Source organism: Aspergillus brunneoviolaceus, assembly GCF_003184695.1.
Source record: "Aspergillus brunneoviolaceus CBS 621.78 unplaced genomic scaffold BO95scaffold_27, whole genome shotgun sequence".
Classification (NCBI taxonomy): domain Eukaryota; kingdom Fungi; phylum Ascomycota; class Eurotiomycetes; order Eurotiales; family Aspergillaceae; genus Aspergillus; species Aspergillus brunneoviolaceus.
The window spans coordinates 411,359-435,685 of record NW_020290757.1 but is presented as its reverse complement, the minus strand read 5'-3'; the positions used below and the strand labels follow the sequence as shown (position 1 = coordinate 435,685).

General features: G+C 54.5%; 12 protein-coding genes across 12 annotated transcripts; 4 read left to right on the top strand and 8 right to left on the bottom strand.

Annotated features, from left to right (window-relative positions):
- BO95DRAFT_442132 (uncharacterized protein) lies at nucleotides 1–772 on the bottom strand. Its single transcript, XM_025586354.1, has one exon. The coding sequence runs from the start codon at nucleotides 709–711 to the stop codon at nucleotides 148–150; it is 564 nt and encodes a 187-aa protein (XP_025443147.1). The 5' UTR covers nucleotides 712–772; the 3' UTR covers nucleotides 1–147.
- A 3,368-nt stretch (nucleotides 773–4,140) lies between these two features.
- On the bottom strand, nucleotides 4,141–4,680 carry BO95DRAFT_442131 (uncharacterized protein). The gene has a single exon (XM_025586353.1). It carries the CDS (start codon nucleotides 4,366–4,368, stop codon nucleotides 4,153–4,155), a length of 216 nt encoding a protein of 71 aa, XP_025443146.1. The 5' UTR covers nucleotides 4,369–4,680; the 3' UTR covers nucleotides 4,141–4,152.
- Nucleotides 4,681–5,243: 563 nt separating this feature from the next.
- BO95DRAFT_104850 (putative nucleoside-diphosphate-sugar epimerase) lies at nucleotides 5,244–6,859 on the bottom strand. The gene is made up of 3 exons (XM_025580346.1): nucleotides 6,710–6,859; nucleotides 6,304–6,653; nucleotides 5,244–6,239 (listed from the first exon to the last, which is right to left on the bottom strand). Exons 2-3 carry the CDS (start codon nucleotides 6,565–6,567, stop codon nucleotides 5,523–5,525), a joined length of 981 nt encoding a protein of 326 aa, XP_025443145.1. The 5' UTR covers nucleotides 6,568–6,653; nucleotides 6,710–6,859; the 3' UTR covers nucleotides 5,244–5,522.
- Nucleotides 6,860–8,764: 1,905 nt separating this feature from the next.
- On the bottom strand, nucleotides 8,765–9,751 carry BO95DRAFT_105114 (uncharacterized protein). The gene is made up of 3 exons (XM_025580347.1): nucleotides 9,599–9,751; nucleotides 9,454–9,526; nucleotides 8,765–9,393 (listed from the first exon to the last, which is right to left on the bottom strand). Exons 2-3 carry the CDS (start codon nucleotides 9,485–9,487, stop codon nucleotides 8,948–8,950), a joined length of 480 nt encoding a protein of 159 aa, XP_025443144.1. The 5' UTR covers nucleotides 9,488–9,526; nucleotides 9,599–9,751; the 3' UTR covers nucleotides 8,765–8,947.
- On the bottom strand, nucleotides 9,430–9,889 carry BO95DRAFT_442128 (putative GPI anchored protein). The gene has a single exon (XM_025586352.1). The coding sequence runs from the start codon at nucleotides 9,822–9,824 to the stop codon at nucleotides 9,555–9,557; it is 270 nt and encodes an 89-aa protein (XP_025443143.1). The 5' UTR covers nucleotides 9,825–9,889; the 3' UTR covers nucleotides 9,430–9,554.
- Nucleotides 9,890–11,694: 1,805 nt separating this feature from the next.
- On the top strand, nucleotides 11,695–13,993 carry BO95DRAFT_442125 (putative amino acid permease family protein). The gene is made up of 2 exons (XM_025586351.1): nucleotides 11,695–12,239; nucleotides 12,380–13,993. Exons 1-2 carry the CDS (start codon nucleotides 12,086–12,088, stop codon nucleotides 13,831–13,833), a joined length of 1,608 nt encoding a protein of 535 aa, XP_025443142.1. The 5' UTR covers nucleotides 11,695–12,085; the 3' UTR covers nucleotides 13,834–13,993.
- Nucleotides 13,994–14,341: 348 nt separating this feature from the next.
- BO95DRAFT_442124 (uncharacterized protein) lies at nucleotides 14,342–15,635 on the bottom strand. The gene has a single exon (XM_025586350.1). It carries the CDS (start codon nucleotides 15,300–15,302, stop codon nucleotides 14,475–14,477), a length of 828 nt encoding a protein of 275 aa, XP_025443141.1. The 5' UTR covers nucleotides 15,303–15,635; the 3' UTR covers nucleotides 14,342–14,474.
- Nucleotides 15,636–16,527: 892 nt separating this feature from the next.
- On the top strand, nucleotides 16,528–18,168 carry BO95DRAFT_104545 (5-methyltetrahydropteroyltriglutamate-homocysteine methyltransferase). The gene has a single exon (XM_025580343.1). It carries the CDS (start codon nucleotides 16,691–16,693, stop codon nucleotides 17,909–17,911), a length of 1,221 nt encoding a protein of 406 aa, XP_025443140.1. The 5' UTR covers nucleotides 16,528–16,690; the 3' UTR covers nucleotides 17,912–18,168.
- On the top strand, nucleotides 18,169–19,496 carry BO95DRAFT_104546 (5'/3'-nucleotidase SurE). The gene is made up of 2 exons (XM_025580344.1): nucleotides 18,169–18,606; nucleotides 18,724–19,496. Exons 1-2 carry the CDS (start codon nucleotides 18,426–18,428, stop codon nucleotides 19,452–19,454), a joined length of 912 nt encoding a protein of 303 aa, XP_025443139.1. The 5' UTR covers nucleotides 18,169–18,425; the 3' UTR covers nucleotides 19,455–19,496.
- On the bottom strand, nucleotides 19,398–20,999 carry BO95DRAFT_104549 (uncharacterized protein). The gene has a single exon (XM_025580345.1). It carries the CDS (start codon nucleotides 20,895–20,897, stop codon nucleotides 19,539–19,541), a length of 1,359 nt encoding a protein of 452 aa, XP_025443138.1. The 5' UTR covers nucleotides 20,898–20,999; the 3' UTR covers nucleotides 19,398–19,538.
- A 561-nt stretch (nucleotides 21,000–21,560) lies between these two features.
- On the top strand, nucleotides 21,561–22,952 carry BO95DRAFT_104496 (uncharacterized protein). Its single transcript, XM_025580341.1, has one exon. It carries the CDS (start codon nucleotides 21,926–21,928, stop codon nucleotides 22,826–22,828), a length of 903 nt encoding a protein of 300 aa, XP_025443137.1. The 5' UTR covers nucleotides 21,561–21,925; the 3' UTR covers nucleotides 22,829–22,952.
- A 124-nt stretch (nucleotides 22,953–23,076) lies between these two features.
- On the bottom strand, nucleotides 23,077–23,979 carry ftmF (2-oxoglutarate dependent dioxygenase ftmF; the record flags this gene model as incomplete). Its single annotated transcript, XM_025582508.1, has 1 exon — nucleotides 23,077–23,979. One exon carries the CDS (start codon nucleotides 23,977–23,979, stop codon nucleotides 23,077–23,079), a length of 903 nt encoding a protein of 300 aa, XP_025443136.1.
- Nucleotides 23,980–24,327: the final 348 nt, after the last annotated feature.

The following is a 24,327-nucleotide window of genomic DNA, read 5'->3' as shown; positions in this document are numbered from 1 at the left end:
AAAAAAAAAAAAAAAAAAAAAAAAAATCAAAAATCAAAAAACAAGCTTATCAGGACAAAAGAGAATGATCATAATATATTATACAAGAGATTCGTGACGGTCATAGCAGAGGAAGGAGAAAGCCTCACGACGGGTGAGAAGGACGAATTAGGCGTGAAAAGCTTCGGCTCCCTTGTTGTGTCGCCACATCCCATTGGGGAGCACGTTCTGTTTCACCATGGCCAGCTCCTTCTGGAGGGCCTTGTTCTCCTCCTGCAGCTCCTGCATAAAGGCGATCGCATTGGTGAGGATCTCGGACTTCTTCAGCGACGCCGACCCGCCCTTGGTCGGCTTCTGGATGCCGCCGCTCATGGCCTTCTCCAGGGCCACGAACTTGGCGTTCATGTTGGTGCGGTACCGCTTCTCGATGATGTTGTGGGCGGCCCGCTTGGCGGCGTTGCGGCCCGTGGCCGTGTTGGCCGGGCCGGTGCTGGCGTTGGAGTCCCCGGACATGCTGCGTGTCGTTTTGCGGGTGGTGGTGACCGGGGACGAGGGGGCGGGGAGAGGAGACACGCTGGCAGCGGGGTAGTCCTGCGGTGTAATCTCGGGACTGGACGACCATCTCGGCACCAATTCGTCGCGGGCCTTCTGCTGCTGGGTTGCAGCTGCAGTCTTGCGGCGACTGGCACTCTTCGCAGATCTCGAGGCAGGCTTGGGCAACTCCATGGGCATCGAGTCCAGAGGAGAGACACGGCAGGTGGGGGACCACGACTGATCGTCACTTTCCAGGTCCTATCGATGGGATGTTAGTCTCCTAGACTCTTGAGATTTTCGCTGTCGATTAACATACCGAAGAAAGAGAGCCGCAGGAGGCAGCATCTTCGCCAGAGTGGTTGGAGATCGTGAAGCCACTAATGTCGGGAGGCGGGGCGAAGAAGTCGGTGGGAAAATCCTTGGGATCCAGAGTCATCATGTCATTGGACATCTCCAAGGGGAAGGTCTCGGGGATCATCGTGTTCAAGGAGAACAGATCAATCGCGCTGTCGTAGTTCCAGTTGGCCGTCAATGGGTCGGGACCCTTGGAGAACGAGTCGTGGGGACGAGAAAGTGGACTTGGTTGACTCAAGAACATCCGTTCGTCCTCCGGTAATGTGAAAGTTTCGGGTCTGGTGTATGCCATTGTTTGTTGTTGGTGTGTCTTCGTGGAGATTGGGAAGACAGGTGATTGCGAGGTAGATCGGTGTAGGTAGTCGACGATGAGACACAACAGATATCAAAGTCGAGTGGCAAATATTTGCAGATTGGATTGTAGTATGTAGGAAGCTTCTGAATATAGAACCATGGATCTGAAGGATCATGAACAGAGAGGCGCTCGGGGAGGGGCTCTATATAAAGGCAGATGAGAATTTCAGGAGAAGCCGGTGTTGAAAACCGATCCCTAGACCAACCGAAGCCAATGATGTAATGGCAGGTAAAAAGAACCACAACAATTGGCAAAAAAAAAAATTATATTTCCAGAAAAAATAAATTAATATTATTCAGGATGAAGAAAAGAGAGGGGAAGAGAAAAAAAAAAGACGAGGCAGAGAACGCAGTGACCAGTCCTGTCAAACCGATTATTGCACAGGGCCGGTGAAGCACAGCCGAGATCACCCCAGCCGGATGCAGAGCATCCATTCTTCCAGACTGACTGACGGACTGACTGACTTGACAAGGTTGATGAGGGAATGACTGATTTGACTGACTTGACTGACTTCGACTCGGCCGGCTCCGAAAGACAGCCGTCCGTCGGATCATCCATTGACACGCAGGGCAAAGTTCAGCAGTACCTCAGTCGGCAGTGAATTCCCCATAGTCTATTGAGGTCACTGGTACGGGACAATTCTGTGACGGATCTGGCAGACAGCGACGGCAATGGCCGCCGTCGCACTGAGACGGAAGGCAAACAACTCAGGGCTAAGGTATCCTTACTACAGTACTTTGTACTAGGTGACTTACCTCATCAGGAGTGAGTCCTTTGCCTCGAGGCTGTGTGTGTACGTGTTAGTATTCAGTAGTCTATGTGAGTGAGTGAGTGACTATCTGGACGGTAGACTGACTGACTGACTGTGGAGGAGGGGGAGAAAGGGAGGGGAGAAGGAGGGAGGGATCGGGTGAAAGTGGATCGATCGATGATGCACAACCGTTGAAACTTCTCAGCTCCAAGTGGGCGACAAAAGGGGGATCTAGACCTGATTGGTATCCATGGGAAACCTCGGGTGGACCCGTGATCGCCTAAAGGGGCAAAGGTGGTTCTGCCAAGTTGTCCGGCGGCCGAGTCTCGGGTCCGAACAATCGTTGTTCGGCCGGAGGGCAAACTGTTTGGAATACCTACGTGCACTCGTGCAGTGCAGTGCAGTCCATGCACGCACTGTAAGTTACTGTTCACAGAGTATCAGAATGGCAGATTCTGCGTGCAGACTGCAGACGCAACGTTGCAGGGGAACGAGCATGCAGCGGCGGAATTGATTTTTTCCCCGAGTCCTGGTTAGGTTGTCTTGGATTGATGCACTGAAATCGTGTCTCTTGCCCCTTTGAGGTGATTTTACCCGTCATCACAACAGAGTCGATCTGAGGGCTGATGCAGAATCTTTCCTTCTCCGTTATCACGGCAAGCCCGTCATAATCCACGATGCTGCGACCTGGCACGTAGCTCGGTAGTTGTCAAAGGGATCATGTTGAATGCTCTTCCGTAGTCATGCCTTCGGATTCAAGGACATCCCCGGCGGAAATGGGCCGCAACAACCCGTTCTGCTTCGTTCTTTGCCCGAGAGGGTGCTGTGATACGTACAACTACACGAAGCCTTCAGTCCCAGTCCGGATTGCAAGGCGATCTGTACGGAGCAGGATGGATGGAAATCTCGACTAATCCGAAACCCCCTCGTACTTCGTTCTCTTCGCCTACACGAGTCGAGAACCGATCTGTATCACATTGGCAGGATAATATATCGATCTATCCACCAATGGTGAGGCTAACATTGACAATTCGCCCCTGCGGTGCTTTTGTCCCTAGTCCGGTGCCCAACTGGTCGAGGTACCTAAGGTACTGGCTGTACCTAGTTAGGATTCTCTCCCTACCCTTCGTTTTCTGCCTGCGTAGTCTTCAATGATGACCCATTATTGTCGTGGAAACATCCTTATGTCCATGGTGGAATATATAATGCTATTCCTATCTTGTTATTTCATCCGATTTCTCTTTCAAGCGAATGAGACTCGAGATGATTGAGCATTATTCTTCCGGGCGGGAATCAACTCCTGATTTAGATCACGGGGCACACAGACCAAGGCAAGTGGATCGGTAACCGTCCGGGTGGAGCAAGTCTAGAGTCTAGACAAGATGGCTGCCTTTATGACCAGCATGTTATACCTTCGGTTCAGACACACACACACACACCCATAAACGCGCGCACGCACAAAAACACAGCCGAGGAGCGGAGTCAGCGGAAGATTCATATCGATTGTCTGTGCTCGATGACATTAAAGACCTTGTCTATGCTCTGCATTGTTCCTCATCTTGCCCTTCCTAGTGACATAATGATAAGCAGCCCGATGATGAATGTGGTGTCAGGGTGGATTGCAGTGACGTCTCGGAAGTCCCGAGTCGGAAATCATTATGGATGACGGACTGCTAGTATCTTAGTGACCCCCTCCTGCCAGATCCTGATTAGAACTCTGAGAGAGAGGGGCTCGGCTCCATTCGTGCGGCAAGGTACCAAGTCCCGTGCCTACGCATCGAACTCGTCACTTTTGACAGTTTTACTCCGGAACCACCAACTCGGCATGGACCATACATAGAAGAATTAATTAGTTCAAACATTGCTTAATCTGGTTAAGTTAGGTAAGCTCAGCCATAGACTGAATTTGGAACTAAGCAAGCAAGCTATCCAACTAAAGCTCAATTGACGAATGAATCGAGCTCGAAATCTCCGGCATGCAACACGGCCCCTCCCCAGCAGTGCGGACGGACGCTAGTAAATTTTTCGGCATCCAGCACTGGAGAAATAGCCTTGTCGAGTTAGAGTAAGGTTCAGGTCCCTCCACAGCGGATACGCCTTCACTAAGGTAGCCAGGCGGACCGGCTGCCGGATCCCAAGGGTTTGTTGCGATGCCACCCAGTGGTGTGATCCGGCATCTTCAGAACCCTTGAAGGTTCCTCGTTAGTTTCCGACTCCCCTCCTCCCCTTCCCAAATCTGTGACGTGAGACCCCCAACCAAAATTGCAGCCTCATTATTTTCGTCCCCGTCGGAAGAAACCGTCAACCTTGTCTGGAGAACAGAGCCAACGTTGTCCCAATCTGATACTATTGTCCGAACTGCCTGGTCGCCTCGTTCCCGTGGCTCAGATGTCATGTTACCAGCAGCTGACTAGTTAGTATCATGTCCCTTCGGTTCAGGTGCTTCCGGCACACGAGATGGTCATGATACGAGATGAAAGGCAGAGGCATCGTTTTTGAGCATACATTATCCCCCTTTGGAGAATCATGATAACTACTTAGTAGTTACTGACCACAATTTTCTTGATCCGGACGAAACTCGGATATGTCAGTCTGGATGTCAGCCCTATGCCTCTCTGCTACCACTCACAGGCCACACAAAACCTATTCCAGAATTATGCGCTGCGTCATTGACCAGTGCTACTCGGGCCCTTAGCGGCAGGACAAGGTTAGACTTTAGCTTCACAACGCCAGCCCAGAACGGTAACCCCGCAGTGCAGCCACCCGATTTGTTCTCTGGCTGATCTTATTACAGAGTTTAATCGACTAGGCACGGGAATGGGTATGAGATCAGAGGCAGCTGCAAGATCACCGCCAGCAGATCCAATCTCGAGATCTCAGCAGCTTGTCTCGGGCTCGTCTTTGACCTCAGTCTGCATCCAGCCAGCTGGTGCTTAGGCAAGACAGGTGAAGTCAGACAGTGGCCCGGAATTCTTCTCAGGGCCGGGATCATGCCTCACCTCCCACCTAGAGGGCTAGAGCTAGGCTACGTTTCGACATCTGCAAGCCTCGACCGTGTTCGAGTTCCACAAGCACTGACCATCACCAGATTTAGACCCGCGGGTCCGGTCCGGACTGCCTAACGCCTATTCTCTACGCGTTAGATCTGCCGTGCAGGTCAGCGCACTCCGGCTCTGGACCACCCGACGGCTGGTGTTGACGTGGGGGTAGTGCCGTGACAAGCTGCCGGAAGAGATTATTCCCGCCTGACGGCAAAGGCGGTCGGATGTTGTTCGCGGGGTAGGGGGGAGCCGGGGGAGGATCCTCGACCCTGCAAGCACGTCACGAGCCCACAGGGGGGTCACATCCTGATAAACTCTGTATCCTGTCTGCAGGGTCAAGTGCCGACCGAGAAGAATATCGGCAAGTCTCGTCGCCGTCGCGGGTAGCGATCCAGGGACCGAATCTTACCCGCCATTTACCCCGCTATGCGGCATTCGAGCGGTCATTATGTGCGTCATCGAGATTCTTGCGAGAAATATGATTCTATTTTAATTTGAAGAATGATCGCTAGTACCTGCGATCAGCCAGCGAGACGCCACTATCATACAAAGCCTTGACCGTGGTCTCGAAGCTTTCCGGCTCGCGACCCAGGATTTGGCCCAGGAGCGGCGAGACGACAGCCGTTTCCCCGCGCCGAATAGCATCCCATGCCGTTGCCCACTCCCTCGTCAGATCAATCCCATGATAAAAGAACTTCTTCCCATGCTGCGGCAGCTTGACATAGTCATCCATGGAGATCTCCCGGACCTTGAGGGGTTTCCCGACCAGGCGACCCAGGATCTCGACCGTCTCCCGCAGCGAGATCTCCCGCGGGCCCGAGAGCAGCAGCACGCGGTTCAGGTACGGGAACTCGCGCGGGCTTTTCGTGTAATCGACGACGAGCTTCGCCGTGGCTTCGCCCAGCTCGTCGCGCTTCACCCAGGTCACCCCGGGCTTGTCGCCGGCATGCGGGATCGCCACCTCATCCGCCGGGTGGTGGGGATCGAACCAGCTCGTGTAGAGCGGGAACGACTCCGAGTAGATCCCCTCCCGCACCGCCGTATAGGTAAATTGAGTACTGGATGATGAGGATTGTAACTCCGCCAGATACCGTTCCGTCTTGAGGTGCGCCTTCATCACGTGCGCCACGCTGCTCGTCTCCAGATCCCCCGCAAACCCCAGCGATGAGTAGAAGATGTGCTTCACGCCGCTACGCCGCGCCGCGTCGACGGCGTGTTTATGTGCCTGTCTCGGCCTTTAGCTTAGATTTTTCAGGACTTGTCTATGTAGGAAGCAAATTTTAACATACCTCGAACCGAAACTGGATCTCAATCGACGCATAGGAAATCAACAGCAGCACATCGACCCCGTCGAAGACCCGGTCCAGGGTGCTCGGCTCCTCGTAGTCGGCCCGGCGGACGGTCGCCCCCGCGCGGGCCAGCTCGGCCAGGTGGTTGTTGTCCGGCTTCCGCGCCACGAGGATCAAATCGGACGCCGGAACGAGCTTGACGAGATGGTTGATGGTGCTGGTGCCCAGGGCGCCGGCGGCGGGGAAGACTCCGATCGTGGGCATTCTTAGGGGGAGGTGTCGATGCGATGACGTAATGCGGCGCGGGTGCCTTTGATGGTGTTGAGAATGATGAGGGACTAGAGGATGCCCTTCACAAGGATGAGCTTGAAGCAGGTCTTTGGAGTCCTGTAGGGTTTATATCAACCAGGTAAATAGGTTTGTCGAAACTGCTTTTCCCTGAGGCGTGGGTGAAATCCTGTTATCTTGTTGTTTCGGGAAAGCGGGTGCCAAGATGTCAAAAAGGGTTGGACTTGCTGGGGATCGCTGAGCAGCTTACAAATCAGTCTTTTTGCGAACCTTTGGTAACTTATAGGTGGGATCTTTAGCAAATACTTGGGTTGCGATCTCTTTCGGTGGGTTTCGTGTCGACGCTGCGATTATGAAGACTACCTAGTTTATCTGCGGGGAGCAGGCCAGATGTGCACTGTACCCCTTCTCCATGCGGGAATATATTTTGGTCCGGCGTTGATGCACTACCGGGATTAGCAGTTGCTACTTGTGTGGATCTTGGCAGACTTGTCCAGGGACAAGAATGCTTGAGGACAGTGAGAAGTTATCTAATTATATACTTTCTCCTCAAACGACAATCAGACGCGGTTTGTACTGTATAGTGCAATTTCAAGTATGTAAGCATGACTGTCTACATTCGAGTTCACTAGCACGCTCAGTAAACGGCCAGCCAACCATCTGCAACCAGCCAAAACACCCATAACTACCTAGTACCTAGTACCTACGGAAGACATAACTTCGCAATGCTCCGAAGTCACCGTTCACATTGATCCTCATAGCTCTCAACAGCATTCCCACTCTGCAGTGACGAAATCCCAAGACCCGAATCCACTTCTCAGGACGCGCACACCGCCAGTTATGCCGACCATGATGAGATCGTGCTGTCGGCCCGGCAGAACTGCCTAGAAGCGCAGAAGCCGGTGAGCTATAGTCTTTGAGTATTATTGTTGTTCCAGAACTGTCTCTGCTGGCTGTTACCTACTTTGAGGTAGCTCAAGTTTATAAGAAAAGTTCTTGGTAAGGTTCCCATACTACAGAATGCGCTAGTCCTGAAAAGGGGGATTCGAGATGGGGACCATGGTTTTCGGGTGTCGATCTACGTACGTATTGCTAGGTATGGATCTTGAATGGGGGATGATCGATGCTTGGTTTGTGTTGTGTACTGGTCCAGTGCTCGGACAAAGCTTGAGGTAGTTTTTCAAGCTATGAGACTCGTTTCGCTGCGGTAGTGACTTATCTGGGGTTATGCCTGTAGAATTTTCCTATGGGTTATGACCGAGGAACACCATAGCTGCTGCCCCATGCCACACACTCGATGGGGCCGAGTGTAGACAAATATGGAATCAAGAGAGAACCCGGTGGAACACAGCGCCTGATAGAAGTTGCAATACTCTGTGTCCGGGCCAGCATCTGCGATATACCCACGACTCGCTCATCGAGGGCAACGTACGCTTCAATGTATCCCATCGTCGACGAGCCCTCAACCCTCGAACCGCCCTACCTACCAACCTTAACATCCCATGTAATGAATTAATGTACGCTGGCATATACCAATTAGCATGCACATAAGCCCAGAAACCCTCACCCTAACAAATACAACAACTTACCCCCACGGCATCACGTGGCATCTCCTACCACCCAAGAACCACGGACCCAATATAGATCCCCCAAAACCACCACCCCGATCATCTGAAGCTAGGTCATAGCTCCCTCCAGCTTCTTCCCAGTAATGCCCCTATCCTACCCATCCCATTCCATCCCTCGCACAAGCCACAGACCCACCGACCCTTCCGCATCCACCCGGAGAACTATTCCGGGGTGGGTGGTCGATCATACGACCCTGAGGTCAGGTTCCCGATCGGAGAGCTCCGTACCGTATCCACATGGCTACACGGCTACACAGCTACGGCTGCACTCCCTAACGGTCTTTGTGCTCCGCCGCGTCTTACAGCTGGGACTGGGGTTTTGGGTGTGGCGCTGTTGTTGTGAAGTTAAATGCGGTGGGTAGTATGGGCCGATCTGGATTGGGGGTGTGCTAAAGATGGAGGGGTGGGGCGATCCGCTTGCATGATTTGCATTGGTTGCTGCAGGGATGCTGGGTTTGTATCCCGGGAGTGGGATGGGGGTAGGGTTGTGGTGGCATTTGGGGCTTGGTTCTGATGGGTCATGGGCATGGGTGGTGGGTGCTGTGCCTGGCTGCTGACTATAGGGGGCTGGCGTGTGTAGATTGGGTATTTGGGTGGTGTTTGTTTGAGGGGATGTGTGGTACAGTAGGTAAATTGAACATGGATAATGCTGTACTCATGAAGGGATGAACGGTGGTGAAGAGAATGAGGGCTTCTGGCGAGGGATGGTGATTTTTGATAAATGGAATCTAAAAGAGATACCACGATGCGAGGGCTGCTAGTCCGACGAGAGTGGCTATTTCCCGGGCTTGGGAATGGGCTATGTCGGCACTGTTGGGGGATTGGGTTTGTGCGGGTGTGGTGGATAGGGCTGTGGATGAGGAAGATGATGAGGAGGAGGAGGAGGAGGAGGATATGCTCGATGCTGAGCTTGCATTGGTTGCTCCTGTCGCTGCAGACGTTGAGCCCGTCTGCGATAATCTGCTGGATGAGGTGGAGGATGGGAGGGCGGTGGTTGGTTCCGAGGTCGATTTGGTTTGTGCTGAAGGTGGTGTAGTACGCGTTGCACTTGACGCGGTGGTGGACGAAGTCGATAAAGAAGTTGTCGCGGCTGATACGCTAGCTGTCGAGTCGCTCAAGGTGATAGTGCTGTAAGGAGTGTGGACGGTGATGCGGGTGGCTTCGCCGGTGCAGCCTCTGGGATATCAGGTTAAGTTGATACGTGTCGGCGGAGTGACTAGTGAACGAGGCATACCCGACGAAGTTGTCACAGCATCCGATGAAAACATCGCCGTCGAACTGGCACCGCGCGCCCAGGTCGCATCCAACTGTTGCGTCGGTCAGTCATCCATAGTCCTATGCGCAGCTAGAGGACTGCTCATTGAGGGATGGGATCTTACATCCGCCTTGGTCCAGACCACAACAGTTCCAGGAGCACCCGTCACCACAGCAGCTGCCTACAATGCATCGGGTGCCGTCCGAGCAGACTTCCCTCTTCACAAGGCTGCCTGCCTCAGGCGGCGAGGTATCTCGTTTCAGGACAGCGGGCGAGAGGTTGGCGGTGGCCATGCATTGTTGGAGAGATCCGAGTGTTGCGAGAGCAACAAGACCTATGCTGGTGAACATGCTGGTAACAACATCAAGTAACATTAGAGACATGCTCAATCGAAGCTCAGGGCGGTCGCATGTAACGAATTGTTTATATGATGTCTATATAGCACTACAAGAAGCCGCTGGCCTCCATGTCATACGGCGACCATGAGCCATCTCGTATTCCCATTCTTGGCACTGCTGATCAATGGGTGAACATGGTGGTTAGTTCCAACATTTGAGTTTTGATCAATCTTCCCGCCTTTTCTCATGTGCTCAATCATTGTCACTTTTGGTGTGGACTGTGCCATGGCTTGACCATGTGAATGGCACTGGGTGTCGGGGCATGTGGCTTGAGGGAAGCGGGATGTGGTGTCTTGGGGAGAAGTTGGGCGGAGAGTAGCTTGAGTTGTGGAAAGACCCGACCTTAGTAGTCCGAGCCCAAGACCTGTGACTCACACCGTAGATTGATGATGGGTGCGTAGCACTGGTGGTGTTCTGATAAAGGGTGAGGCTTCCGCCGTCACTCCTTCTGGTCATCATTCCATGACTGGTCCTTTGCAGTGGTATACTCTGGACCTGAGAGCTCACCTAAACGAGATATTAGCGTTGAATATACAACAGTTGGTGTTATAAATACATCTGCACAGGTTCTCCTGGTCTCCGTTGTTCAATTGGGTCAACATACTTCAGTGAACCTAGCTGAACCGCGGTGGAAATGGCTCAGGCCTGAAGTCTAGTGTTCTATAACAAAGGAACCAGTGACTGAGATAAGTGATGGGTTCACACTTCGAGCCATCGCAGTGCAGAGACAAGATTATTGTTTGATTGACGAAATGTCGAGGTGGCCAGGGGCTTTTGTCAGGCCCACTGCTGCTTTGAAACGCTAAGGGCAGACAGGGACCCTCAGTAATCGCCAAGCGTGAAAACATCCCGCTATCCTCGGTGTTTTGGACCTATCATCCAGCTCGTTTGTGCTGCAACCCAAAACCGCCATTCCGGTGTCGGATCTTTGATTCCAGCTGACAAGCCGCCAGTGTCCCTGGGCCGCTCCGATCGTCCTGTGGCCCAACCCCGCATTTCGACTCTTCTGAAGCCTGGAAATCGGGAAATAGAGTTTGAGACTAGTCTCGCACCGTAAAAGCAGGAGGTTGTTGTAGATCTTGGGATGCCTCGTCAAGGTGGATGTCGACAAGGTATCTGGGAGATGAATCAGAATCAGATGTCAAATGATCAATTGAGCTCCTCGTATCGATTCCATCACAATGTGTTCAACTATGGCTATACCGGTAGTCGGAGAAAGCTGGACCACGGAGGAGATAACAAGCCATGGATCCGATCGACAATCAGTTCCCCGGACGGACGTATCGCCACCGCGTGCACTTGCCGGATCGGGATTAAGGATGATGCTGAGGAGTGTCACAGGGAGCCTACTATCTTTGGTTCGAGGGGAAGCTCACGGGACGGCTCTGCTGCAACCGTCGATTATGACAGTTAAGATCGATAGATAGGGGCAAATCTTCCAACTGTCATGGATCCAGTATTCCCCAAGGGAATTGACGTATTTGTTTACCTCGGAAGAAGACTGCCGGAGGGAGTGATGTCATTTGAGTAACCATCGGGCAGGTTAGTCGAGGGAGCAGACGAGATACAGCAGTGTGATGCAATATTCATCTATACAAACATTTTGGAGTTCATAGACATTTGATATCGAACTGAATAAGAGATATCTGGTTCAAGCATTGAATGTATGACAGCCCGCAAGAGAATAATGAAAGGGTGGATGGGTCAAAAAAGCTGCCAACCCCACTTGGGAAGTCCTGCCGAGCCTTAAGCACTTCTTTTCCCAAGCCAAGCCTCTCTTTTCCCCCCCCCGCAAATCTTTAAAAAAATTTCGCTTATCACCAACTTATCTTTTTTGTCCACTCACGGAGATCTGAGTTATGACCAATTACCCAATTCATTGATTATCTTTCCCCTCCCAGACTCGATAACTCCTCTCCCATCGCCCATCTTGTTGTGCTGCCTGGCCCCCCAGAATGCTCGCGACGTGAGGGGAAATAACCCGAGGACTGCCACACTTGACTGCTGCACCTTTCCTTCGCTTGGTTCATATATCAAGCACCCCTCAGACATCTCACAGAGAGTGACTCTTTCCTCAGTCAGCAGAAAATGGACAGTTGGATGAACTGCCTCTCCCTCGAATACATTGCGCTATCTGTCGGTTGACAGTACTGTACATCCAACCAATCCATTGAAAACAACAACCATCATTTTTCTGCAAATCTCCCTCCCGTATGGACGTGGAAAACCCCGAAACCCTCAAGCCGTTCCACTCGGGCGATCAACATGCCCAAGATGCCAGCGACCTCGCCGCGATGGGCCATGACCAGGCCCTGTCGCGCAAATTCGATATCTGGAGCATGCTCTCGCTAGCCTTCTGCGTTCTAGGTGTGTGTGTGCTTTCTTGCGTCACTTGTTCACTCAGACAATGTGGCCGGCCGGTCCTTGTTTTTCCGCTCCCGACCCACTTGAACTTAGCCGAGAGAGAGAAAAAAAACCCCATGAACTAATTCTGAGGCACCAATCAGGCACCTATTCCACTTTTGCTCAGGATCTTGACAGTGGGCTTACCAATGGAGGTCCCATCTCCATTCTGTGGGGTCTTGTTCTGGTCACCGCATGTAATTTGTGTGTTGCTGTCTCCCTTGGGGAGCTGACCAGTAGTATGCCCACGGCCTTGGGCCAGGCCTACTGGGTCTTCCGACTCTGGGAGACCCCGTTGGGTCGCTTTGCCTCGTACATGTGTGCGTGGATCAACACCTTCGGGTGGTGGACCCTGACGGCCTCGCAGGTGGCCTTCATGACCGAGTTCCTGCTGGGGATGAAGGTCCTGTTCGACAACTCGTGGGGCGGCGCTGGCACGGGTTGGCTGGAATTCGTCGTCTACATCGGATGCGTCCTGGTGCTGACGCTGGTCAACCTCCTCGGCTGCCGGAAGGAGAAGTTCCTGCCCTGGCTGAACAACTTTGTCGGAGTGTGGTTCACCGCGCTGTTCGTCATCCTCTCCCTCGCCCTGCTCATCTCCGTGGGCGTCAAGAAAGATCTCACCTTCCAACCGGCCTCGTTTGTCTTTGGGAATTGGATGAATGAGACCGGCTGGGACGACGGGGTGGTGTGGTTCATTGGGCTGGTGCAGGCGGCGTACGGACTGACAGCCTTTGACGCAGTGATCCACATGGTGGAGGAGATTCCCGCGCCGCGCCGCAACGCCCCGCGCGTGATCTGGCTTTCGGTCCTGATGGGTGCGATCACCGGTTTTATCTTCATGGTGGTCTGCCTGTTCTCGATTCAGGACGTTGACAACGTCATCAACTCAGCGACCGGCCTGCCCTTCATGGAGTTAATGTTGGAAACCGTGGGGCTAGAAGGCGGCGCCACCCTCTTGGCCTTGTTCATCTTCAACGGCCTCGGACAGGGCATCAGCATCCTCACCACCGCCTCCCGGCTCACCTGGGGCTTCGCGCGCGACGGCGGCCTGCCCTGGAGCGGGTATCTGATGCACGTCGACCCGGTGTGGAAGGTGCCCGCGCGGGCGCTGTGGTTCCAGGGCTTTCTGATCGCGCTGGTCGGGGTCCTGTACCTGTTCGCCGACACCGTCCTCCAAGCGATCCTGAGCGTCAGCACGATCGCGCTGACCATCTCGTACGGCCTCCCCATCGCCGCGCTGCTGATCGTCGGCCGCGACAAGCTGCCGCCCGGCGAGTTCCACCTCGGCCGCTGGGGCGCCCCCATCAACTACATCAGCGTCATCTACTGCATCGTGACCACGATCTTCTTCCTGTTTCCCGGCGCCCCCAACCCGTCCGCCAGCGACATGAACTGGGCGATCGCCGTGTTCGGGGTCATGCTCGTCGTGGCCGTCGGGTTCTGGTTCCTCCAGGGCCGCCACACCTACCTCAAGACCGAGGACGCGATCGCGACCATGGTCCAGGCGCAGCGGCTGGAGATCGAGGCCGAGCAGACGGAGGCGAAGAAGACTTGAGATCTTGGTGGTTGTAAATAGTGACCCAGACCCCCTTGCACATACTGTCTATATCTGGGTTCAAGTGTAGATCAGACTGATCGTCTATATCTCTTGTTACAGTGTCTATACATATCCATACATTGACATATTTTGGAACGCAAATCCTAAAAAATCTTGCTCACCTCAGCTGTCCTCCGCGCTTTGTATTATGGTATGCCATCTTCTCAAGTGAGTTCGGGGAATTAGAGTCTGAATGGTGGTGAATGACAGACAGAGAAAAGCGATGATTGCTAGCAACCGAGATCCTCCTCTTTGCAGAAGGGACCAGAGAAAGGAGGGTGGAGCGGGAGAATCCGGGTTGACGCTGTGCTAGTATTACATTCTCCACAGGCTCCGGGCTCTGTGCGGTTCGATAATTTTTGTGGGTCGGAGGTGGAAAGGGTACCGGTCGTGGTGGGTTTGGGGTGTAGCGCGTCATACCTATCGCCGGCAGTCACGAGCTCATGCTTTGTGGGGATCCGGGGAATCTGAGTAAAGTTCTTGGTCTATTGAATGTACACGGCTTAATAAAAGATGAGGTATATACATAGAAGAAAAAAATGGGCCGTAAAACGGTCAAACGCTGCGTCCCGCCTAGCTCTAATGGTCCATCTGTGTGTCTATATGCGAAACCTGGGCCCGGCGCCCTGGGTGCGGATGTGGGCGACATCGACGAGCCTCCCCAGGATAATGTACTCGAGCTTCAGTTTGATGCTGTAGGCGAGGGCCTTGAAGGTGACCTGGAAGGTGAAGAAGCCGGCCCACTGGATGGCGACGACGGCGAGGTCCAGGAAGACGATGAGGACGTTGACGAGCAGGAGCTGGGAGAGGAGGGGGCGCGAGGCGGGGCTGCCGCTGTCGAGGCGGAGCAGGCGGGCGGTGGCGACGATGTAGACGCCGGAGAGGAGCAGCTCCTGGACGCAAAACCAGGTGACCTGGATGCGCTCGACGACGCCGAACCCGAGGGAGACGGCGCGGGAGTCCGGCCGGGCGTTGGTCGCGAACTCCAGCGCGGTGGCGCAGCCGTGCAGCAGCACGCCGTCGACGACGATCAGCCAGAACAGCGCGCGCAGCAGGCGCCGGTTGTGCAGCACCAGGTGCAGCCGCGACCAGAGCACCAGCGACTGGCCGGTCACCATGCCGGCCCAGCCGAGGTCCGAGATGGCGATCTCCAGGTAGAAGTGCGTCGCGGTGATGTCGAACATCTTCAGAAGGTAGCCCAGCCCGAAGGGCAGGATGCTGACCGAGGCGACCAGCAGGCTCCAGAAGTAGGGCCCCGCGTACCGCTTGAAGGTGTTGAAGCACAGCACCAGCAGCTCCAGGGCGTTGCACCACGCCAGCGCGATCAGGATCGGGAACACATACTCCTCGACGTTCGGGTCCCCCAGGCGCCGCTCGAGGCCCGTGGTGTTGTTGTTGCTGGTGTTGCCAGGGATAAATTGGGGCATACGTGGGTTTTTTTCTTCAAAGCATGCAGAGGGTAGGTGAATGAGGGACTATATGGGTGCTGAGTAGATTAGGAGAGGCGAGGAGGCGCTGCCTGCCTGCACAATTAGGTGGATATTGGATAACGAGAGAACGAAGTTGGGAAAATGTGCTCCCTCACTGCCCTGGGGATTGCAGGAGAGAAGTCGAAGCCAAGGCGAACGCCCGCCTGAGTTAATCCCTAGTGGCCATGCATCGATTGGATGATAATTCAGGGACTACTTCAAGGAGTGCGTCATGGAGACTGGAAAAAGTAGTGATCGAAGTGGGTGCAATTGGTGGGAGATACGCAGAACATCCACCGGCAAGATCATGGACTGCCAATCGGCACGCTGGATGAAACCGAGATGTGTGTGACGCGGCTTGGTAAGCAGGCTGTCCGCATTGGGTGTAGTGATAGGGTCACGTGCTAGCACGGGAGGAGGATGGCTGCTAACCCTTTTGGGCGAGGAAGCATCCATGTCGCCCTGATGCCTTCTCCAATTCTTTAATTCACTCCTCGTGATGGAGGCATCTCTTGTACTGCTGTTGTACAGCACTCGAGTATACTCACACCAGTTTTACAAAGAATGAGAGTGACAGGGAGACAGTACAAACCTCAGACTTGAAAGCAGGAAGATCATGTTACCAGCAAGCCCACAACACTAGGAGCGGCCTGAGACAATGCCATTCACCTGACCCTCACTTTCATTCTGTTACCAGCTTATGCAACTTACTACAGAGAGAGTACCTGGTGCTGGAGCTGTGGGGCTGATCGAGGTGTCACCAATATGTTTATTCATTCGGTGCGAGTTGCCGCAAATGGACATGCATGTGCTCGCCGATTTGCTCGTCAAGCTGTCAGGAATGACTGCCGCAACAATCACGTTGGATGTCACCAAAGAACCATAGTGCAAAAGCAAACATGGTGTGGTCCGAGTCTTTACCAACCAACCAAACCGAGCCAGACTGGACGAGTCGGAGAAACGGTCGTACTTACCGCAAACTGAAACCTCCTTCAGAGCTCTAGTGGATGTATCATCCATGCCATTGATCACCTGCGCCAGTCTCTGTGGCTTGCGGTGAGGAACCCTGCTGACAATGCTGCCGTCATGCAGTTGAGTACAACAGTGGTTGGCTATGGGGAAAATTGGCGAAGGAGGCTGACGGTCTGTGCTGGATATGATCTTATCCGCAGTCAACTCCGCACTCGCGCTCCACCGTTCTCCGCACGTCTGACCCCGGATTCCTTCCCCTCAAAACGCCAGCCTCTTCTCGACGCCCTGGGAAGGAATTGAGGAGTTTTGTTACATATTCCCGTGGAACACGTCCTAGATAAAAGCCAAGAAATACAGAAACAATCGTCAGCATCATGGCTCCCCAGTTTCGCGCCGAGCAGATAGGATCGCTGCTCCGGCCCGATGAACTTGTCGCCGCTCGGGCTGCCGCCGGACAGCTCGTGTCGTATACCACCGAACCGGTCCCTGATGCCCTCAGAAAAATCACAGAAGATGCCATCGCCCGAGTGGTCGAGCAGCAACTGCAGCGGAAGGTCCGACCCATCATGTCCGGAGAATATGAGCGAACCATCTACTATTCCGGCTTCTTCGAACGCCTCCACGGCTTCAAGATTGTTCCGGACGTGCCTGTCCCCGCGGGACTACGAAATGGACTTCCCGTGGTGAACGTCATGATCCGCAACGGGATGACCGCCCGCGAAGCAGTAATTGCCGTCGACAAGATCCGCTACGCTGAGAGCCCGTACCTCGCGGACTGGGAGTACCTGCGCAGCCTTGTGCCCCCGGCGGAATGGAAAGAGTGCAAGGTCACCATCCCCCCTATCACCTGGCAGCATCTGCAGCTGCGCGCCGGCACCGCCTTTAGCGATCGTAGCCCCTACACGACGGACAAAGAGTACTTTGCCGATCTGGCCCAAGCGTACGCTCAGGAGCTGCGGATGTTGTACGATGCAGGCCTGCGGTCGATCCAGGTGGACGACCCCCAGCTGCTGTATTTCGTGACGGACGAGTTCCGCTCGGGCTGCCGCGCGGATGGGATTGATCCGGACGAGCTGCTAGAGTTATACATCTGGGCACACAACCAGTGCCTGGTGGGTCGGCCAGCGGACTTGCTAGTGGGCATCCATCTCTGTCGGGGCAATATGCCCGGGTCCACCCACATCATCAGTGGCTCGTATGAGCGCATTGCGCGGCGTCTGTTCACGGGACTGGACTTCGATACCTTCTATCTCGAGTATGACACAGAGCGAGCAGGTGACTTCCAGCCGCTGCGGTACCTGCCGGTAGGCAAGAACGTGGTGCTGGGCGTCGTCTCGACTAAGAGTCCGGAGATGGAGTCCCTGGACGAGCTCGAGGCCCGCGTGAACGCGGCAGCGGACGTGATTGCTCAGGGTCAGGGCCGTAGTCGACAGGAGGTCCTCGACACTACATTAGGGGTGAGTCCGCAGTGTGGGTTCTCGAGTATCAGTCGCGGTCGGGGCATTGGGATGACGGACGAGAAGATGTGGGAAAAGCTGCAGCTGGTGCAAAATCTGGCCGAGCGGCTCTGGGGACGGACCGCTGGCGTTCCGTGAGTACTGGCCAGGCTCTGCATGCAGAAATTGTGAACAAGCCAGGAAAGCCCATGTGCTCGAACAATGAAGCATTGATGGATCGATGGGTGGTGCGGCAGGACCCACTTGCCGTCCCCTTCAATATTGTCCTGAATAGAGACAGACACCTGGGGCCATTTTATCTCGGTAGATTAATTGTGCATCATAAACATTATAGCCGAGGAATTCGCCCTGCACGTGGCTGCACTGGTTGGTGACAGGCAGCGTATCCTCGGCGATCGACATGTCGACCTGCTGTTCCTGGCCTCGGAAGCAGAGGGGGAAAGGATTAACTAACCGTTAAGCTGCCAAAACTTGGCTTTCGAGTGGATAATAGCTCGGTTATTCTTCCATGGAAAAAGTTCCTGGCATAATGTAGTAGCTTCTAGGTAAATTAGCGACGGCACCACCAGCTATATAGACCCGGCGCCTCGTGCCCCTACCGTAGACACTGGACACTTTGTATTTGTGTCGCTCACAGAGTCCGTCCGCAATCATGCATTTCCCGGTCGCTAGTGCCCTTGCGCTCCTGCCTCTCTCCGCGCACGCTGTCAACATCATCTCGTCGAATGATGATGGCTGGGCCGAGATCAACATCCGGCAGCTCTACGATTCCCTCACCGAGGCAGGCCATTCGGTGGTGATCTCCGCCCCGGCTGAGAATGAGAGCGGCACTGGTATGTATAGCATAGCATAGCATATTCCCTCCAAACCTCACAGCAACAACAGAGATACTCCCAAACTCTCGAACCCACCCGCAACTACTCCTATAATATTAACCCAGAAAACAACAGGCTCCGACGACGGCACCCCGACCGTTCTAACCTCAGCCTGCGAATTCGACAGCTGCCCCGCCGGCAGCCCGGCCTACGGCTCGAACGCGACGCAACCGCGCTTCAACTACGTCAACTCATACCCGGTCACGTCTATCAAATACGGCATCAACACGCTGGCCTCGACGTTCTTCTCCGGCGCCAGCCCCGACCTCGCCGTGACGGGTCCCAACGTGGGCTCCAACCTCGGGTGGGAGGTGTTCTTCTCGGGGACCGTCGGCGCCGCCACTTACGCGGCCAACACGGCGGGGATCCCCGCGATCGCGTTCTCGGGCGCGACGGGCGCGCAGACGGCGTGGAACGTCTCGGCCGTGCCCCTGTACAGCCAGGTGTACGCGGAGCTGGCGACCAAGCTGACGGATCAGCTGATCGCGGGCGGGGAAGCGCCGTACCTCCCCGAGAATGTGTGGTTGAATGTGAACTTCGGAGCGGTGACGGACGGGGGTAGTTGCGCGACGGCGGATGAGTTCAGCTTTGTCTTGTCGCGGATCCATACGGCGCTGCCGTTGATCACGGCGGATGATGTCGAGACTTGCGGGTCGACGCGCTTGCCGACCGAGACGGCTGTGGTGGACTCCGATGGGTGCTATGTTAGTGTTTCGGTGGGGTTGGCGAGCGATAAGCTTGATGCGAATGCCACTGTGCAGGGTGTGGTGTTGGAGAAGTTGGGGGATTTGTTGACTTGTTTGTAAAAGGATAGGGAGTGTGGATAGAGGGGTGGAAGTGGATGGTTGGGTGTTTTTGACTTTCGTGAGTTGCTTGGCAATTGGAGGGACCTAAAAGTATTCGAATGATACTCCCGCGTTTGTGCAGTCCTGTTGGAACAAGGGTAATGACATCTCGTCCACTGTGTTTCTCGGGAGATGGATTTGGGTCAGATTGGGGAAGGCATCGCGGGCAGTGGTGACGAGGATGGTGAGCTCCGCAAGTAGATCTGCGTAGCGGGTTTCCACGATGTTGAGAACACGAAGACGTCGGAGGGATCTCGGGAGCCGATCCGCGAGAATGCCTCGAGCAGAAGCTCCATCCACCGCTGGTAAGAGGTTGGCGTGTCGCAGGGTCACCTCTTCGAGGACTTCGAAGTCGCGAATCGAATCCACGGGCGCATTGCAATGATCCAGATTCTGCTCGTCCTCGGTGAGCCAATAGATGTCCTCATAGTATAGTTCTACCGGCCCGGGGGCGTTCAGTAAGGCGTGGTATACTTGGTCGTACTCGATGTGCAGACTTTTCAAGGTCTTTCTGAACGGAAGAAGGGCTCGGACAAAGCGCGCGGGGTTGAAGGGCACCCCGAACCGGATCTCAGGGTAGCCGACGAAGATGCAGGCGATTCGCACTGAGATATGCTCCAGCTCCGTGCAGTCTGCGAGCCAGGTGACTGTGCCGCGCGAGTGCTTCAAGGATCGAATGTCTATCCGTTTGACCGGGCAACGGTCGCAGCTGGCCTCTCGCCGCCACTCGAGAGGATCATCCCGTCCTCGACCCTCCCACAGCTGGCTGACATCAACTGTTTCCACGGCTGGGAAGTAGAAGAAAGGTGTCAGGACTTCTTCGAGATCGAACCCCTGCTCGCAGTCTCGGACCGAAATGTGCCGCAGAAGAGGGTACGGGGAGGTTTCGTCGAAGGGCCGCTGCTGTTTCCCAGCCCTGTACAGAAGATCACAAATGGCACTATTGTTGTAAAGGCCCACAAACTCAATGCTCTCGAGACGTGTCAACCGGACAAGCAACACTCCCAGCCAGAAGCACCAATCACTGCTTCGCAGTTTTGTTCCCCACCAATCACGTCTGCGCTTGTCCTTGAGATCGAACATCTCATTCTGTACATCCTGAATGAACCCTTGGAGCTCAGGTACCTTCTTCTCGTCCAGCTGATACTGACGGCGGGGGTGACGAATAATCGGGAGATGAATCTCGGCGTGGCGCACAAGACTAGCCAGGTCGGGACATCGCCATAGGCGCATAACAAGAGAGACATAGCTGTCTGACAAGGGTGGGATCAGTCGGATCTCGGAATAGAAAAGCGGTTGAAGGACGTCGTATAGTCGCCGACAGCATCGGATCAGGGAACATAGTGTATGCTTTTCGATGAGCTGGCCAATAGAGAGAATGAGCTCGGGTGGTAGACAGTCCATTGAGCTGGAGGCACTGAGGGGTCCTTCGACCCTCTTGAAAGTGTTGAAGATGGCAACAAGAGAGTGAAATGTGAGGCCAAATCGACCTTCCCATGCGGGGTTCCCGCCGCTTTTACAAGGGGCAGCGCGCCAGGTCCACGGTGGGGCAAAACACACCCAAAAATAGAGGCAGGCGCCTCACTATCCAACCCGTGTGTGGCCTCAGGCTTCATGTTTCTGCCGGCGCATGCCGCTTCAGCCAGAGCTGATAGACAACACCTACCAAGCTTCAGCTCCTGGGTCCGAAACTAGCAGTTAGGAGATACGAGATGTACCTTCGGGAGCGCCAAACAGGACGCGCAAACCAGCCTTGTTCGTTATTTGATCATGCGTTTGAGTCTCATCAGCAGCTGTTCATCTGTTTGCCCCCATTTGGCTAAGTCTAGCCATCAGCAATAATTCATCCAATGTTTTGTTGCCAGATGGTGAGCTGTGAAAGGCTTCAAGTGGGAATTGCATCACAAGTCACCTTTGTTTAACTGAGAGGGTTCGTCTCAGCCAGTGGCCCATCACACCTAACAACAGCATGGCTGAGACATGGGACACTCACCAGGCCGAAGTGATTACTTGCAAACAGCCCGATGAAGCTTCTGCTTGCCGTCCATGGCTTCCGCCCTCAAATGTTTCAGGCTGACAAGAAAATTTCAGGCAATTGAGCGATGGCGTTTGCAGACATCAGGTCTGGATAACGATCTAGCTCATGTCACCTTCCGTGGCCTAACTTCCATGCTCCACCAAACAGGCTAAATTTCACAGTGGGAAATGGCAGTGGTCCGCTTTTACTGTTAGGTGGCCATAAACTATGTCATTCTGTTTCCTGGCACATCTTCAGTTTGATCAACGCTTCCTTCCTTCTTGCTCGCTCACACCTCTCCTTCTCGACCTTGTAAAGCCAAGCCGCACAATCGAGAAAATCCTGTCGTTTAAACGGCAAGACCCAGACTCCGACGGAGTAGCTTGATGAACAACCTGACTGACCGTACACAGTGATGGAAAACATGAATGAATCCTATATTCTAGTGCCTGGCTTTGACTACCACCCCCATGATGCGATCAACCCGGGAGATATCGTCGCTGACTGGCGAGAACCAACTAAGACCCTCAGCAGCCCCACGAAGCCTGCCATACTCGCATTACACACAGACATCGAGGGCATGTTGAGGAGTGATGAAGAGTTGACCACACTCCACGGGCAACTTTGGACGAGATTCCTGCGCTTCGCTGATACTGCTGTCGGTGGTGGAGGCACTGTGCTTGACCCTGCGAATCACTTCTACGAGCGGCTGGACACCATCCATCTACACGATTACCCTACCAATGAGGAGGCCACTGAGCGCAGCTTACATCCGGAAGTACAGAGTGTGATGCGAAGCGGGTTTGGCCGGACGTCAGTGTTCATGATCACGGGCATCAAGGTTGCCGAGGGATTCACGATGAGAAGGCCTTCTCTCGAGAGCCGGGAGACGAAGGCGACAATAACAGCACGGCTTTTTGGCACGGAAGCAGACCCGGGCCTTGTTGAGGCTGAGGCAATCATTGGTGGACATGAGCCGGTGGTGGAGGAGTGGCAACCGCCTGCCGACATCGTTTATGCCTATAAGGTTAGCACGGTCCACTTCGAGGAGTGTCTGTCGGGGCCCTGCCAGATTCATCCCCACGTTCCTAGGGCCGGGGCCGCTTTGCTGCATGATAAGAAAGGGGAACAGAGGACCGAGGCAGCGGATGACTACGCAGCGTACCTGAAAACTTTGCGGGAGAGGGCAGCAGATGTGTTCTTGGCCGAGCAGGAGGGCTTGAGGAACCTCACGGGGGAAATGGATGTAGAGGTTGTAGAGTTGACGGATGGAACAGAGAAATGCGATGTGGTCATGTTCAACACCGTGCCTAGGTAGTTTGGATCTGAGTATCTGCCTATCTATTGGGCTGGACAGGGGTTCTCTCAGCGATTTGATTCCTACCTTTACGACGAGGAACAAGTATCCTTATGAGCGAAATTGTGATTATGAGGTTGGAAGATTTATGGGTAAATTAACAGTCTCTTCCTAAGCAGGAACGAACCCACGTAAATCTCCCAATCCTCAGCCCACCAGCCAGTTCCCCTTCCCGGCATCAACACTGAAACCACCCCACGGCAGCAATCTCAACACTCCCCCTCCAACGGCACCTCCGACCTCAACCCAATCTGCGTCTCCAAATGCTTCATGCGCACCGTATTCAACCCTGTGACATTCGAAATCACCGGCTTTGTACTCCGCCACCCGATCATCTTCTGCGCCAGGGGCGTCATACTCTCCACCACCGCCCGCGGCACGGTGACATGCGTCTCGTACGGAGCGAGCTGACAGCTCCCGACCGACAGCAACAACAAGCGTCGATGATCGGGGTTCTCCGCGCCGTGCGCCGCCCCGCCATGCTTCGTCGTCCGGTACAGCACCAACGCGTCCCCGGGCTGAAGCACCGCCCGGACCGTCTGCTCATCCGTCCCGCGCTGGCCCATCGGCCACCGATGACTCCCCAGGATCACGCGCGTGGCGCCATTCGCCTCCGTGAACTCGTTCACTGCCGTGATAATACTGAACACCGGCGACGGGGCGTCGTCCGCCAGATACTGCAGGATCGGGTGCGTGCCGTGGTCGTTGTGCAGCTCCTGGGTCGGGTTGCCCGGCATCATCTCCATGGCCATCCCGTTGAGGAGCCAGTAGTCCCCGTGCGTCCGCGTGAAGACCTCCTCGCACAGGCGATGCAGGACCGGGTTGTTGAGGATCTCGTGCCGGAAGGTCGGGCATGTGGCGGTCAGGTCGTTCATCCATTTCGTCGTGGTGGGGACCGGCATTTGGTAGAATTCTTGGTTCATCTGGCCTCCCGTCGTCGTGGCGGAGCGGTGCGAGAGCTCCTGGTCGAATTTTTCGATCGTGGGGCCCGGGAGAAAGCCTTCGATTATGGCGGCGCCGTCGTCGCAGACCGCTTGCCACAGGGTTTGCGGTGGGGTGGTCGCGGGGAAGCGTCGGATTGAGGGTTTGTTGGCGGTTTCGGGGGATGACATGATTGGTATGGAGGGGTTGCTCGAGGTTGAGATGGGGGGGTTGGGGATGGTCTCTAAAATGCTTTTGAAGTGATAGCATGTGTTCATGGTGGTGGGTGAGGATGTGCTGTGCCCTTTTGTACTCATCCATGACTCAATGGCTGCGGTGGAGAGTGACTGTGATCGCCACGCAATGGCTCGATGTCATATTTTGGACAGATACAGCAACCAGGTGAAGGGGATCTTCCGACATTCAGTGATGGGATCTATCTCATCAAAGCCCCTCTAGGAAGTTGCATGCTACCTGCTCAATCGAAACCAAGGCAGCAAAGATCCCGATGTCATCATCTATTGCCAATCGGTGGAGAC